This window comes from Centruroides sculpturatus, unplaced genomic scaffold, assembly GCF_000671375.1.
Source record: "Centruroides sculpturatus isolate CEXI.00-Female unplaced genomic scaffold, Cexi_2.0 scaffold377, whole genome shotgun sequence".
Taxonomy (NCBI): Eukaryota; Metazoa; Arthropoda; class Arachnida; order Scorpiones; family Buthidae; genus Centruroides; species Centruroides sculpturatus.
In genome coordinates, this window is record NW_019384711.1 from 593,020 (window position 1) to 610,988 (window position 17,969).

General features: G+C 31.6%; 1 protein-coding gene across 1 annotated transcript in view; it reads left to right on the forward strand.

Annotated features, from left to right (window-relative positions):
* LOC111627817 overlaps window positions 1–6,455 on the forward strand; it is a 7,508-nt gene extending 1,053 nt beyond the window's left edge. The window contains exons 2-6 of the mRNA XM_023371466.1: window positions 2,281–2,342; window positions 2,759–2,903; window positions 5,432–5,661; window positions 5,832–6,118; window positions 6,194–6,455. Coding sequence (XP_023227234.1) covers window positions 2,281–2,342; window positions 2,759–2,903; window positions 5,432–5,661; window positions 5,832–6,118; window positions 6,194–6,455 — 986 coding nt within the window. The remainder of the gene's footprint in view (window positions 1–2,280; window positions 2,343–2,758; window positions 2,904–5,431; window positions 5,662–5,831; window positions 6,119–6,193) is intronic.
* Window positions 6,456–17,969: the final 11,514 nt, after the last annotated feature.

A 17,969-nucleotide genomic window follows, 5' to 3' on the forward strand; every position in this document is an offset into this window, starting at 1 on the left:
TAAAGTTGTAATTATTTTAATTATTTTTATTTCCAAACTGATTTTAACCAGTTCTATAGTAAGGTAACATTCCAATAGACAATATGCAAAGCTTTTTTTTCAGTTCACAGCAGTATTTATTACACAAAATTTAAGTAAAGCTTAACATGCCGATCTTGCCCCGATCTCCCCTATAGTATCATTTGAAGAGTAGAGTAGATGGGAACTTGCTGAAAGAATAACGGCAAATGATCAAAAGAGTTGGAAAATGAATGAAAAGAACAGGAAGGAACTAATTGGAGGAAAAACACTTAGAAAAAGTTTGACAAAAGCTTAGAAAAGTGGGAAGAAAGTTTAACATTTCAGACGGGCATATTCGCCGGATTGTAAAGAAATGTCAAGTGATTTTCAAGAAGGGAATGTCTGCTCCTGAATACACGACGAAGGAACTGGTTATACAAAAACCCTTCTGTAGAAGCTGCGTGATAGTGTGTCGAACATCAAACACACTTGATGTGGTTATGGACAACGAGCTCTATTTCAGTTTCGACGGAAGTGAGTATGCTGGTAACAATGACTGTTTACCAAAGAAGGGCTAGATGTGGATCCCGAAATCAAATACAAACGATACTTTAAGTTTTCGCCGAAGCTTCTGGTTTGGCTAACAATTAGTCCGAAGGAGTGTTCATAGACCATTACAGATCAATGAAGCGAGTTAAAAAAGTTGAAGAGAGCGCTGGAACGGTGAAGGTCACTTTCTAATGTTCGGTTGAGAAATTAAATCTTTTGTAGGTATTTCACCGAATCATCGTGGAACGTTTACATCAGAGAATGTGGTTTAAATTTAAATTTATAAATGGTTTTTCGAACCCATAGATTTGTAACAAAATACTACCTCTCTATATTGGCAAGTTAATCAGAAATTAATTGTAATTAATTCATGAAAGTGTGGAAACAAGAATTATACGAAATGTTGAAAAACGATGATATAATGTGATAATGAAATAGGGCAACCCAAAAATACTATATTTGCCAAGCAACGTCGAAAGTTCAGTAATTAAAAAATAGTTCGACGAAGTTCTGACATTTTCTTGAGGTTTATCTACGCTATATGTACAAATAAGATTGGTGGAATGTATTTTACATATTGAGTATAGATTGGATGTACAGAAATGAGTAACAATAATTGAGCGATTTCGTATATTATTGCGCACTTTGACTTGTAAGTACGAGATAAATAAATGTGCATTGAAAGAGTATTGTGACGAGACTGCATATTTCTATGTTTGTATAATTTGTATCCAATCCCAGTTACTTCTCACAAGATACTTATACATGGTCCAGAAATAATACAAAACTTTTTGCTTCCAATTGGACAGAGATCTGAAGAAGCATATAAGAAAGTTCGTCTAGAACAGGGCTTCTTAAACTTTTTTTATTCACGACCCCATTTATGATTGTGATTTTTTTCACGACCCAAAAATACAAAATAAAGATATGCAGTATACAAATTTACAAAAACAATAATGGTGTGCTACCACAGTTCACTCTTGTTTTACAATGGAACAGAGACAACTGAATACACTGAAAAGTGACAACACTACACTAGTTCACACTACAATCAGTGTTGCTGAATCATTGTTTCGCTGCACCAGAAGTAACACAAAGAGTAACTCACGAAACTTATGACACAAAGCATGCCTCACTTTCAAACTCATTTTCAAACTCTCAAAATTATTTTCAAAATTTTGCATTATAATCTCGTGACCCCAAGATTTCGCTAAGTGACCCCAAATGGGGTTGCGACCCATAGTTTAAGAAGGCCTGGTCTAGAACATGCAAGAAAAGTGTCAAGAATCCAAGCAAATAAAGATTTACTACATAATCTTTTGATAATGTCAGACTCATTAATTACATCTACAAGAAGAGAACAATAAAAGCATACAAGAGTAGTTATTAATCCTGAAGTAATGAAACCACTACAGGCTCTAAATATGTAAATAACAACAGCAACAAATACAAGAAAAAATGGTAATGATTTTCTTTTGTAGTGAGGCTACCGATTCTGACGATAGAAATACTGTAGTAGTGATAGTATGTAATGTATAAAATTACGTGTTTTAAGATTTATTTTAATTATTTTAAATATATTTTGATTATAATTAAATGGGGCAACTTCGTCAATTTCTCTCTTCTTGTAAAGTTGTAATTATTGTAATTATTTTTATTTCCAAACTGATTTTAACCAGTTCTATAGTAAGGTAACATTCCAATAGACAATATGCAAAGCTTTTTTTTCAGTTTACNGAGCTGCACAACCTTTAGACAAATCAGCAGCATTTATCAAGCCTTTTTCAGTAACGGTGAATACAGAATTTTTATTCCAAATATTCTTATCGGAGAGGGAGAACTAACAGAGTACAATCTCGGTAATCCCATAGGGTAACAGCGAAATATTTAGTGGACGATACAGCATTTTTAATTGGATAAATTAACTTTAGTAATTACTATATTACAGTTAATACACTTAAATACATAATATAGAATTGATAGAAACTATACTGTTTTAATTAAATCAGTACCCAAAGTTGGATTCACCACATTAACATAAGAAACTTCATCCAGAAAATTTCGTAGTTACTTTCATACATACATAATTGCAGAAGTTATTAAAATCTATTAAGCAGCAATACATGAAAATTACAAAAGTAAAATTTTAGAAATATAGGTTTGATTTAATAAATTAATAAATAACAAAAAAATTTTTTGTATTTTTCAGGTATGGTTGGGTATTGCTGTGAGTTTACCTGTGATCACCATATTTTTATTTAGTCTCTCGAGACTGGAAGGAAAATTAAAAAATAAGAAAGTTCCGAGAACTTCAAGGATAATATGGTTAACAATAGACAGCCTTTTAAGACAAGGTTAGATTAAGATTGCTACGTATGTATGAACATTGGAACTACAAGGGGCGTTCAAAAAGTTCCCGGAAAATGTAAATAGAAAGACAGAAAATTGAATTTAGCGCTTTATTTTTTTAAACGTATGTTCCATTTAAGTTAAAATATTTTTCCATATGATGTCGCCATCCTTATAAGCCCTTCTGGAAAAATCACTGCTTCTTGATTCTAGCCACTGCACTGCACGACGTTTCACTCCAGTGACCATCAGTGACCGAATGAATAAAACCACTGAACACTGGTAGTTGTTCATGCCTGGTCAACGGGCTGGCCACGTGGAGTTTTCACGGTTTTCTTCATGTTTATATTACCTAAAAACTGGCTAGTTTTTCATGGAAAATCCTCCCAGTAAGCATCCCGGTCGTATATTCTAATATACCAAACAAAACGTTTCGCTTGATCTATCAACTGCCAGCGAATATCATTAATATCTCTCTTTTTGTTTTGTTTTAATTTGGGAATAAAAATGTCTGATGAGGCTAGAGATGAATGCTGATAAAATAAATCTCAAAAAGTATATGCCGGAATCAAATAATTATAAATATAGCATTCTGTTTACGAATAATAACTATTTTCAAAGAACTTTTTGAACACCCACGTTTTTATATTTAAAAGTGAAAATAAAATGACGATTACTAACATAAAGATATAATTAGAATGATTGAATTTTGTTATTTACTTATAACCATACGGTAAATCCCATTAGGCATGTAATCAGATAAATTGGGAAGTTTTTCATAGGATTCTGAAGCAACAATTCAGCGTAGGCATACATAAATTCGTAAAGTATCTATTCGTTTTATATTTTTCAGTTTTTTCGTATTGTTTTTAACAATACATTAATATAGTTTATACAGATAAGTGTCATTGAAAAGTTTTACAATAAAAATTTGATACATTTGCATTATAATTGTTTTTGAAACTGTAATTCCAAATAGCAAATACGCTGATTATTAATCAGACTTATTGTTTTCAAATAAAATAGAAATAAGTGTATTTTTTTAAATTTTTATTATGAAACAACTATAGAGAAAGGTTTAGAAGTTGAACATGAGTACATGTCTGCATAACCTAATGAGTTATTAAGTTTAAACTTTTAACCTCAATTATAAATTAACAAAACACTTTAAATGTTTAGAAACTAATTGATGAAATATTATGTTCATAAATAAATGTATGTCTGACCGATCTGTAATGGCTCATGGCGGTATCATTTAATCATTTTCCGACTGAAATTATTATTATGTTCGCCTTTTGCAGAGATAACCCATCCATAATAACGCCTATATAATAACGTCACTAGCATACTAAATCTTAAAACGTACAAAGAATCTCTGAGTAAAGGATAAAAAACCAACATTGCGTATATTAATAGAAAAGCAATTGGCTTTATTTTACTGCAGTATGTGTTCAAAACGACCTTCTCAGCGACAATACAAAGGTGTAAACGGTTGAGAATGGCACAATGGATGTTGGTACAGTACATATGGTATCTGGTGTTGCCGTACTACATACCTTTCTTATTCACCTCTCCAGTTCGTCAATATCACGCAGGGCTAATAGCTATGCGTCATATACTGATGCATTTGGATGACTCTACAGAAAAATGTCAACCCTAGCCAAGTCTCGGAAATATGATGGACCATGGAACAGGGCCACATTGTCTTATCCATCGGTTGACTAATCACTCTGTGAACCACTGACGCACTTCTTCCCGGGAATAAATATCAAATATGTTGCGGTTAATCCAATGCAATTCCATCCTACACATGACGATGGACGAATAACCATTCGTCCATCTTCATATGTAGGATGCTAAGATAGCGGTCATCAGTGATAGTACCGTCGATAAATACGGGACCAAGAAGCTGATCACGTCAGATGTTAGTTAGATGTAAAACCACCTGACCTGGAGCCGTGTATTGCGTATGCATTATGGAGTAAGCTGCGCTCAGTGATGCACATTTTAGTCCATTTCAAAAAAGTGTCGCGTCAGTTCACATAGTATAACGCGATAAACAGTTGTGGTTTGACCTGGAGTAACTGTAGTATCATGTTGCACTAGTCAAATCGTCGTTCGCCTTCCTCTGCATATTATATGAGTTGCAGATATGAATGGGTTTTGTCATGGTAATGTAAACTTCAGTGCATTTGTGTCTACGTCTGCTGTAGTTCACATTGTCTCTGCTTCCTATATGATTCTATGTCAACATCGACGATATCATGCCGAATACTTCGACAAGAAGATTCTATGTGTTGCTTCTGTGTTTTGCTTCAAAAGTGGCAACCTATAGTTATAGTTCCACGTTTATTTGGCTTCCGTATCATAAGCCATTCCGTTATGTTCAACTATTTTTAACCGTAAGCTATTTTTTTATGCCTAAGGCTTTATGATGTTAAGGGTTAATTTTAATGTCTCTCTTCTTTTGGCCACAGAGAATATTATATATTAATAACCAAATATTACAATAATAGCATTAATAATTTTACAGATACCGGGATTGATTCACTTTCTTTCGACACCATTGAAATAATTATGGGAACTTGGTTGCTGATGGCTTTTGTACTTACATCTGGGTATCTCGGTATTCTACCCTCATTTATGATATTTCCTGGGAAAGAAGTAATACCTGAAAACTTTGCCGAGCTTGCCGAAGCTGTGAAAAGAAAAGAATATTCTATTTTAACTATTCACCAATCGAAAGAATTTTGGTTATTTATGGTAAGCTTTTCTTAATTTGCACGTATACCATGAAAGCTAATTTTCAAAATTTGTTCAGTTTTATATTAGGAGATTACTCTTTAAACAAAAAGATTTAGACAGTATAATTATAAATTTACTATGAAATCATGAATAAAGTACTGAAAACAATTTAATATTTTTAATTTCAGCAACCGAATCTAATGAAAGAAGACAATCGCAATGAAATTGTATCCGTGTTAGGCGAATCAATGTCATCAGATGTGTTGGAGAACGTCATGGAAAGTGAGAGTAAAGCTCTTAAAAAAGTTATAAAAGGAGGTTATGCATTAATAATATCAGAACGTCTCATAAAACCAGAAATCATGAAAATGGGAGAAGATAATTTTTTCGTGTCTCAAGACGTTCTGTTTTCATCGTACAATTACATTTCGATGATGGGACAAGTGTTTAGAAATAATGATGATCTGGACAAAATGTAAGACTAATTGACTTTTTACATTTTTACTTATTCTAATAAAAATATAATTAAATGAAATAATACAATTTTTAGGATAAATGTTATTCATCAATCAGGAATTATGACAAAGTTTTATACTGATCAATTAGAAAAAGCAAGACGAGAAAGTGAATTTTATTCACCCGCAATTGATAATTCCGAAGATCAAATGACAATCGACCAAGCCATTTCTATTATTTATATTATGTTACTTGGACACTGCTCTGCTTTCAGTGTATTCATCTGCGAGGTGGTCGTTCACATGGTTAAAAATGGAATTATAAAAAAGGTCACAAAAAAATTTCGTAGAAAATAAATATTGTAACAGTGTAATCTACATTTTACAAATTTAGAAAGATTACATTTGTCATTTTAATAATGATGAAGATAAAATATATATAATTATAATATAGGCTAACTTATTTGCATTTACCTCAATACAATATTATTAGTCTTTACAAATCTAATTGTGAATGAATGAATTAAAATGAATATTCAGTAATTATATATCGATAAATACTTTGTTTCATGCATTATAAAGGCTACATTAGATCAGCGTATATATTATTACATTGCAATTTTCATTAGAATTCAATATGTAATTAAATAATATTCGAGAAATTTAATTGTAATTTAAAAAATATGCCTCTTCTAATTGATATTATACTCAAATATCTGATGAAGCGTAATAAAGACTTTTATCTGTAAAATTTAAAGTACTTGATATGCGTTACAATTTTTAAATTTTCGCCCTTAGAGATTGTTTTGGGAGGTTTGAGAAGGACAGGAAAAATAAAGATTTAGTTAATAACTGATAGTACCAATAACAATTATTATTGTGAAACAAAGAGAGGTGTTTTTTTAAAATAATTAATATATACACAAATAGTGTAGTTGAGATTACGAGATGATCTCAATTTATTCTATAACCACTTACTATGGAGACCTTGTGGATAATTATTAATTCTAAAGAAAAAGCACGACACTAACGTTGAATACAAAGTTCAATGTCGGACCTGATTTTGTTGCTTATAAAGAGCTCAGTAGTTCAAGACTATTTACAAGCAGCTGCATATTTTCCACCAGGCCAACTAGGCTAGAGCCTGGAAGAATAAAAATTTGGGAGCGCAAAAATTCAATATAAAAACAGTAATATAATGAAAACAAAATTTTACATTTTACAAAGAAACAATTCATAAAGGTATTAGTGCAAATTATAATCTTAACTATGGAGAAAATAAGACTTATCAAAAATTATGTTTTTTTGTATTAGTGTCCTAGTACTTTTTTTAACAGAGTTTAAAAAAATACTAAAGTATTTATACAAGTAGGCGCTTCTGTCACCAGTCAGAGCAACATATACTGTACAGTACTCGTCTATAGTAACGTTAAATGATTAATGAAGAAATTTTATTTACTCTTAACTTCTGTACAAAAAAATAAAATAAGATAAATAAATAAATTATTTTTATTTCGAATTAAATTAAGAAAATTATTTATAAATACNATTTAATTTTATCATTACGAGTTTGCTTGCATTTCGTTTCTTCTGAGATCGCAGCAATGCACGACGGGTAAGCTAGTTGTGAATAAATTAAAATGAATATTCAGTAATTATATATCGATAAATAATTTCTTTAGTGCATTATAAAGGCTACATTAGATCAGCGTATATATTATTACATTGCAATTTTCATTAGAACTTAATATGTAATTAGATAATATCTGAGAAATTTAATTGTAATTTAAAAGTATGCATATTCTAATTGAAATTATACTAAAAAATATCTATTGAAACGTAATAAAGACTTTTATTTGTATAATTTATATTACTTAATATGAGTTACAATTTTTAAATTTTCGCCCGTAGAGATTGTTTTGGGAGGTTTGAGAAGGACAGGGAAAATAAAGATTTAGTTAACAAGTGATAGTATCAATAACAATTATTATTGTGAAACAAAGAGAGGTATTTTTTTAAATAATTAATATAAACACAAATAGTGTGGTTGGGATTACGAGATGATCTCAATTTATTCTATAACCACTTACTATTGAGACCTTGTGAATAATTATTGCTTCTAAAGAAAAAGCACGACACTAACGTTGAATACAAAGTTCAACGTCGGACCTGATTTTGTTGCTTATAAAGAGCTCAGTAGTTCAATTCTATTTACAAGCAGCTGCATATATTCCATCAGGTCCACTAGGCTAGACCCTGGAAAAATAAAAATTTGGGAGCGCAAAAATTCAATATAAAAACAGTGATATAATGAAAACAAAATTTTACGATTTACAACGAAACAATTCATAAAGGTATTAGTGGAAATTAAAATATTAACTATGGGCAAAATAAGACATCAAAAATTATGTTTTATTGTATCAGTGTCCTAGTATTTTTTTTTTTAAGAGTTAAAAAAAAAAAAATACTAAAATACAAGTAGGCACTTCTGTTAGCAGGCAGTAACAGTAGTTTTTACCAAACCCATTATGGGTTCGACAGGCCCACAATAAAGCGGCCGGATGGTGAGGGACAACACATCAGTTAAAAATCAAATGATGAAAATAAACTCGAAAAACTATTTTAAAATTCTGCCACCAGTCAGCGCAACATGTACTCGTCTGTAGTAACGTTAAATGATTATTGATGAAATTTTATTTACTCTTAACTTCTGTACAAAAAACGAATGTGAAACAATGGAGTTGCGTATTAAATAATAAAACTTTAAGCTACGAATGTTTTAGTATTTACAGCTAATATGTTAAAATATACGCTGTAAATACGAAAATACCTAAAATATTATTTAAAACGCCCAAATCATAGATTAAACAGAAACACAAATAAAAATTAAATTTCACAAATGATTTTTATGTTACTAACGCCAAAACTGGTAGAAAGAAACCTTAAAAGATCACTCGAAAGTTCTGTTTGTTGGCTGAAATGGTAGAAAAATCGAATTTGATATACAGAAAACGAATTAGGAGTATAAATATAAACAACACGGTGAGTTGCCTGAAAATGGTGTACTGTCTATAAATAAATAATGATAGACTAAATTCAACGAATAATTTATTATATTTCACTTATAATTATTAATTGCGCAATATAAAAACTACCAAAATAAATAAATAATAGTCATTCTTGCTCTTATTTTATATTAATTATATTATAATACTAAACTATCGTTACCTAGGTGACATAATATTAACTTCCTGAATGAAATGCAAATAAAACGATCCCATATAAGCTTTTAAGATTATGTGGGATCGTTTTATTTGCATTTCATAGTTACTACGTAATTCACAAATACGTCTACGATAATAACTTAAATAACGAGAAAATTACTCATTTTATAACTTTAACAATGAAGAAACCTTTTAACATTGTTTTTTCATATCATTAATCAATAAAATATATTTTATCTTGTTTCGATATATTAAGATAGCTAATAAAAAACGTCATATTGATTAAAATATGTCACGGGCACTTTAAAGTGGATGCTAACTTCTTTATCCTCTCGATCATCCAGCTGCCGAAGAAAATTATATTTAGGTTACTTAGGAAAATATATCCAGAAAATACAATAAAATAAAAAGTATTGTACGTTAAAATTTTGCTTTAACGTTGAAGCATTATCTAACGCTTGAATGAGAACATAGATAAATAAAAGTAAGTAAATACGATAATATTTAGATAAAAAATTTATCATCATAATACTGAAAACACTTGTTATTTACAGATCTGCAATTTTTAAAAGTTGCGGACCTATAAATTCCCACTGACGTCCGTCTGTCAGCTGTCTGTGTCTCTCCTTCCTTAATCTAGAGAATGAAGTTAGATGAAAATCGAGACCAGAAAGCTTATGTGTAGATTGTCCGATTAACTACAGTAGAAAGTCGATTATCCGAATCAATTGGGGACTGGGGTTGTTTGGATGACTTATTTTTCGGATAACCGATTACGTACGAAAAAATATATTAATTTATCCCATGTTGANTTTTTTTTTCCTTTTGTCTTGGATAAGTTTGATGGATTTTCGAATTGGTTTAATCATAATTGATTCAAACTTACTTATTTGGTGCATCTGTAGTAAACATGTTTAACACACCGTCTCTTATATTGACGTTATGTTAGAGTGGTTACAAGTGGAAGAATCTGTTCAGTTCGTTTGCTAAAAGGGAGTCAGATAAAGGAATGATAAATAGAATATATAGATTTTTCTTGTTTATAATGTTTATTACTTAATTACATAATTATTATGAAATTATCTCATGAAAATGTAAAGTAATTTGCTTTTAATTTCTAAATGCATTTCTAAATTAATGTGAATAAGTTCAGAAAATTGTTTATGTATATATGTATATATACAGAATTTTCTATCAGAATTTAATATTTTTAATTGACTTTTTTTTTTATAAATTATAAAATTTAAATGAATTTTAACATGTTACTTAAATAGAAAGATTTAATTGAAGATGCTTTTATTAAATTTAAAAATTAAAAATAGAAATAGTTTCCTACTTTGACATTTATTTTTAATATATTCATTACTGGGTTTTTAAAGGAGTGTTTCAATATAATTAATATAATTTAGTGAATTTTATGGGTTTGTTTTTAAAAGTTTATTAAACTGCGAATAAGTATAAATTCATTTTATTTTTTAATTTAATTAATTTTTTTAAATATTTTATATTTCCAGAAGGAATTTTTTATACTTTATATAATGAAACAACAAAATTTACTGAGTATAAACAATTCATTCTTACTTTTATTCGAGTCTAATATTATAAAAATAAATTTTCTTTTTAGTATTGGTCAGTTCATTTCAGTAACACAAAAGATTTTTCCATTCCATTAGGCATTCCATCTGTACTCTGTGATGACCAATATTGGCAAAGTCCACCACTATCAAGAAACTTTCACACCATTATTGTCTTTCTTTCGAATTTTCTAAGAAACTATACGATGTATTGGTTCCTATATTCTCTTTTCACTTAATAAATTTCACTTTATTGTAAACTCTTACACTTGTAACTTATAGAGAAGTTACTTGATGAAAATCGTCGAAGATGTAGCAACTGGTACGTTATTAAACTGCTATACAAATATGTTTAATGTTTAATATAATCGTAATTTTGAATGGAGTGAACGTGTTTAATAAAACATTCAACACCTTATAATGATAAGAAATATTTATTAATACAGAAACGTTTTCAGCCTAATGGAATAGGCCATCTTCAGGTGACAAGTTATCGAACACCTTTGAAAATTGCGTTAAAACGGAACTTTCGAACATTACAAATTCAAATTAAAACGTAAAATAAAATAACTAATTACTATACAAAATTATTTTACGTTTTAATTTGAATTTGTAATGTTCTAAAGTTCCGTTTTAACGCAAAATTCAAAGGTGTTCGATAACTTGTCACCTGAAGATGGCCTATTCCATTAGGCTGAAAACATTTGTGTATTAATAAATATTTCTCAGCATTATAAGGTGTTGAATGTTTTATTAAATATCTAAAAGAAGCTGAGTTTGATATTCAATTTATTAAAGTGAACGTGTTTGAAACAATTTTACAACAAACGTATTTCGGGCTAATGCAGTGTTTTAAAGGTCATGAATAAATTCTTGAGGAATCACGATTTACCTATTCCGCATGACTTCACGTTCGTTACCTACGTAATAGAAAGATTGTTGATAATTATAAATCACAAGCAAATTAGTGTTGTGCTTAAAAAAATGCAGACAATAGACTGATTACTAATCCACTTTTATTACCGCTGTTGCTATTCACATAAGATCTGATATAGATGTTCAAAGACTCATATTTTATTTTTAAAACTTTTGATGATAATTTCCAGACATATCGTCTATATAACATGTAGATAATATTTTTTATATAAAATATATCTCAAAAATTTTAATTAAACCATTGATTAAACCAAATAAAAATATTCGTACTTTTTTCAATAAAACATGGTGAAAAATTCGTTAAAAACTTTAGTAATGAATAAGTCAAAGAAGTGAACTTTATCTTGCGATTCCTGGTCTTTCTTTAAGCACAAACTTAGCTGATTGCCAGAAAATTGTTTGACGAAATATGTATTTTTTATATTANAAATAAGACAAAAATAAGATAATTCTCCTTTGTCTTTTTTAAAAATTAAAAGGTTAAAGGCCTCGTTTCTCAGTGTCCGGCTATTATCCCATTGTGGACTTACTAGAATCCACGATAGTCTTGATTAAAACATCTTCTTAGTGCCTATAGGGCAGAAAGAGGGAGGAAGACTGGGATTTATTAGTTCACTGGGAAGTGATTTACTACTATTTTGGGTTTTTTGTAAGAAAACATTCATCAAAGATGCAATTATACCATCGAACATAAGACATAAGAGTGAGTATAGAAAGAATACATCCTGATAAAAATGTGAAGTATTTCAAAAGTGTCGACAAAAAACTTTCAATGCATTCCAAGATGAAATGAATTTTTAAGAGGATAAGAAATTTCTTATAACATATCATTTTTAATCGCGAAAGCTTCAATATAACTACACAGTAATAAGTTATGTTTTAATAATATAAAAAATACATATTTCGTCAAACAATTTTCTGGCAATCAGCTAAGTTTGTGCTTAAAGAAAGACCAATCAAGTTAAATCGCAAGTTAAAGTTCACTTCTTTGACTTACTAAAGTTTTTGAACGAATTTTTCGCTATGTTTTATAGAATAAAAAGTACGAATATTTTTATTTGGTTTAATCAATGGTTTAATTAAAATTTTTGAGATATATTTTATATAAAAAATATTATCTACATGTTATATAGACGATATGTCTGGAAATTATCATCAAAAGTTTTAAAAATAAAATATGAGTCTTTGAACATCTATATCAGATCTTATGTGAATAGCAACAGCGGTAATAAAAGTGGATTAGTAATCAGTCTATTGTCCGCATTTTTTTAAGCACAACACTAATTTGCTTGTGATTTATAATTATCAACAATCTTTCTATTACGTAGGTAACGAACGTGAAGTCATGCGGAATCGGTAAATCGTGATTCCTCTAGAATTTATTCATAACCTTTATCCCTTAACCCATAACCCTTCGGAGATTCGAATTAGGCTAGATATTCTTTGTTTCTGTATAAAGATGATTCTATGGGATGAAAGGACTGCTTAACTCTTTCCCCCTCTCCCGCGGGAGGAATTTCGAAAAATCCCTTCTTAATGTGAATTCTCATGAGGTACTCTAACTGTGTACTAAATTTCAACTTTCAACTCCTAACCGTTTGGGCTTTCAACTCCTAACCGCTTAATAATAATAATATTATTATTGTTACTATGTTGGGTTTAGTAAGTTATACTCGGTTGACACCGGTGGCTGTGTACTATGCCAAACCAGAGTCAAGGCATAGCAACCAAAACAAGACAAACATTAAATAAGTGTGTCAGTGTGTGTGTCTGTATTCAGAAATTTCCTAACAGTATGACATGTATAGTGGCCTTCTGTAGTTTGATGTAGCCTATGTGTTTCTGTTATTCGTGGTCTTTGTGTGGTATCTGTACCTGTACATTTAGCGAGTGTTTCCTGAAATATAAGTGAGAGAGTATTAACTAAATCTAGGTTTATATTATCAGTGGTCGATGAGGAAGTGTCTATAGTATCATTAGTGGTAGTTGTTGCTTGTGTGCTATAATCAGTGCTTGCTGCTGTATTATCCTGACAGGTTACGTGATATTTATAGATATTAATGCTAAATGTTTCTGTCTGTTGATGTATTTGATCAGCAACCTGTTACTTGATAAGTCCAAATCTTGTTTGTGGGATAAGGTTGTATATAGTTGTTCGTTTTTGATCAACAACCCTTTGGTGACAGTGAGGTGAGGATATTGTCGTGTGAATCTATGGTGTAGTTGTTGTCTGTACGCTGTCATATCTGTTTTGAGTTTTATGGTGGTATTGTGAGAAACCGGGGGATTGGTGGCTACCGGTTTAAACCCTTTGGACCAGCGACGGTCTGGCGAAGACCGCTCACTTTGTCACTGGATGGTTTTACCGAGTGACCGAGGGGTAATGAGTCTGTTGATAGGGTGTTGGCGCCTAATAAGTCCACACGAGAGCATGTTAAACAACAAAAATAACAATTTAACGAACTAACTCAAAAGCATATGATACAGTAAGCTAATACACTACAGGTTATTCTACCTTTTATAGGTAACATAATGTCCGGGACTATTCCAATGTGCCGGTAGTTTTTCTATTTAGTCTGTACGACTGTATCCAAAAGACATTAAAGCCTTGTCTTTTAGAGCCTTGTCTTGTAAAGTTTCCATTAATACGTCCTTATAGACTAATTGACCGAGAGATAGAGTTNTTATAAGTACTATAAATAATACGATGTTATGATAATGTTCTGCTGTATTACAAAGTTTTTGGAAATTGTTTACTGGAGTTTTAAATTGTTTCTGTACTCTCCTATATTACTGAAGAGAGGTTAACCCATAACCCTTCGGAGATTCGAATTAGGCTAGATATTCTTTGTTTCTGTATAAAGATGATTCTATGGGTGATGAAAGGACTGTTTAACTCTCTCCCCCCTCCCCCGCGGGAGGGGGAGAGAGTTAAAAATCCCTTCTTAGTGTGAATTCTCATAAGGTACCCTAACTGTATACCAAATTTCAACTTTCAACTCCTAACCGTTTGGGCTCTAAGCTTAATATTATTATTATTATTATTATGTTGATTGACACCGGTGGCTGTGTACTATGCCGGACCAGAGTCAAGGCATAGCAACCAAAACAAGACAAACATTAAATAAATGTGTCAGTGTGTATGTCTGTATTCAGAAATTTCCTAACAGTATGACATGTATAGTGGCTTTCTGTAGTTTGATGTATGTGTTTCTATTATTCGTGGTCTTTGTGTGGTGTCTGTACCTGTACATTTAGTGTTTCCTGAAATATAAGTGAGAGAGTATTAACTAAATCTAGGTTTATATTATAAGTGGTGGATGAGGAAGTGTCTGTAGTATGGTGGTAGTTGTTGCTTGTGTGCTATAATCAGTGCTTGCTGCTGTATTATCCTGACAGGTTACGTGATATTTATAGATATTAATGTTAAATGTTTCTATCTGTTGATGTATTTGATCAGCAACCTGTTGCTTGATAAGTCCAAGTCTTGTTTGTGGGATAAGGTTGTGTATAGTTGTTCGTTTTTGATCAACAACCCTTTGTTTGGTGACAGTGAGATGAGGATATTGTCGTGTGAATCTATGATGTAGTTGTTGTCTGTACGCTGTCATATCTGTTTCGAGTTTTATGATGGAATTGTGAGAAACCGGGGGGATTGGTGGCTACCGGTTTAAACCCCTTGGACCAGCGACGGTCTGGCGAAGACCGCTCACTTTGTCACTGGATGGTTTTACCGAGTGACCGAGGGGTAATGAGTCTGTTGATAGGGTGTTGGCGCCTAATAAGTCCACACGAGAGCATGTTAAACAACAAAAATAACAATTTAACGAACTAACTCAAAAGCATATGATACAGTAAGCTAATACACTACAGGTTATTCTACCTTTTATAGGTAACATAATGTCCGGGACTATTCCAATGTGCCGGTAGTTTTTCTATTTAGTCTGTACGACTGTATCCAAAAGACATTAAAGCCTTGTCTTTTAGAGCCTTGTCTTGTAAAGTTTCCATTAATACGTCCTTATAGACTAATTGACCGAGAGATAGAGTTTAGATTTCCTTAAGTAATATACCTCTTAGACCAATGGTTCCAGATCCCGTTGTATGGGACGTTGGCGAGTGAGAAGGGGTAGCGAGAAGTCCTCCTTCCTTTCGTGTTGGGATCATCTTGGCAGAGAGACGGGAGACGGGAGCGGGTGAGGCGAGAATGGCGACGGACAAAAGCTTGTCCTCTTGCTTCTGAGAGAGTGTCCGCCCCGAGGTTTGAGTTCTAGCCCCTTTTATACGCGTTGAGCGTGGGAGAGAACTGATTTAATGTGGTCTAAGCGGCCGGAGCGGTCTGACTCTTTTTATCATATAAGGCACCAAATTCGAAGTTCTTACACGTCATCCTCGAGGTGTTGGGACTCTTCTTACCTCATAATTTAACCGATTTTGACGTTTCTCCCTCATTAATAACTATATGTTTAAGTTTTCTCGACACTTATTCAAAACATCGTAAAGATTGTTGATTCGGAAAAATATTCGATCGGTTTTTATCTTTTCAATGGACGAGTAGCCAGGAAATATCAGGTGGAAACCCGGGTTTTTTCCCTGGGTTTTTCCTCCTTCGTAATTACGTATTATAATTAAGTTAACAGACTAATTAGCTCTTATTAACCCCTCCGGATCTTCACAGTATAGTAAGCACTGATGATAAACTCGTTCATTTCTGATGTCCATTTCATCGATTGGCGTTGTTTTCTAACCTTTGTGGTCTGTGGATGCATTGCCACAGAAACACCAATGCTAGGTTGGTTCTTCACATCTGTCGAGGGCATTGCAATAGATTTGTTGCGCCGTCGCTGCTTTCGCCACCAGTAACCAAGGAAGACTGTGGCCTATTTTCCGAACGTGAGCCTCTACGTAATCCACGAACGTGGACCTAGTTAATAGAGAGGTTGAGGCACAAGTTCAAACGTTAAACGTGTACGGGTAGCAGAAGTACACGTTACACGTTTCAAGTCCAAGTAAAAATCGTTGAGGCACACGTTCATAACATCACGTGACTCAGTGAACATCGCGCATTGACTCACGGGAAATAAGTTTTTAAAAAAATGGCGGAAGCAAAATAAATCATAATTTTAACCCCAAACACAGAAAAATGAAGACGTTTAAGCCGATCGTGTACTCACCAAGCTACACATAGCAAACGCCATTATCGACGGTCCAGAACTGCCAGATGGCGGCGCTCACCCGTTACCCGTACACGTTTTGGGCTAAATACGTGCGCCTCAACATCTCTAATATTATTATTATCAATCCATCTCGATTATATTATAAGATTCATAATTTCACATTATCCAATTCCAGAAGTGTGAAGAGAGACACATTGTGAAGACACTTTGACTTTAACATAGTGTTTCTTCTAAACTTGTGAATAACTTAATAAATTAATTAATTCAAATAAATCATTTAATTTCAACACTACAGTATTTCTAATTCAAATGGATATATTTTCGGTTGTTATCTTGTTGTTCACAGAATGATAAATATTAAAAAGTTTCCATTAAAAGAAAATCCAGCAACGAGCTACGTTACTTTCCCAGAAACAGTTAAAAATGTATGCGGCTCCATATGTTATGGGATTTTATTACTTTTGCAGCTTTGTTATGGGATGATAAAAATTTCTCTATTCTCCTTCCATATCGATAATATGAATTCATTCCCGGTTAAAATTTGTTATAAGTAAACTTCAATAAACACAAGTATCGTGATAAATATAATTAACCCAATATAAACAAAACTCCAAAGAAAACTTTATCACATTAAAATTTGATTTCTTATTCAATCAAAAGCAAATATTTAGAAAGTTAATTCATCTGATAAAATTTATAATTCGAAATAATAATTAATTAATCAATACTTTCACTTTAATATCATTTAAAATTTATCAAATTTAAACAAAAATAACCAATTAAATGTTAAATTAAATTCCTTTTAAGTTTTACTTTCCAGTGAAATCAATTATGATAAATATTTGCTATAACCACAGCATACAACAGAATTCAAATATTTAACTATTATTAAATAAATAAAAACTTAAATTTAAAAGGTAGGAAAATGTCACGCCGATTTAAGATCGGTATACGTGTAGA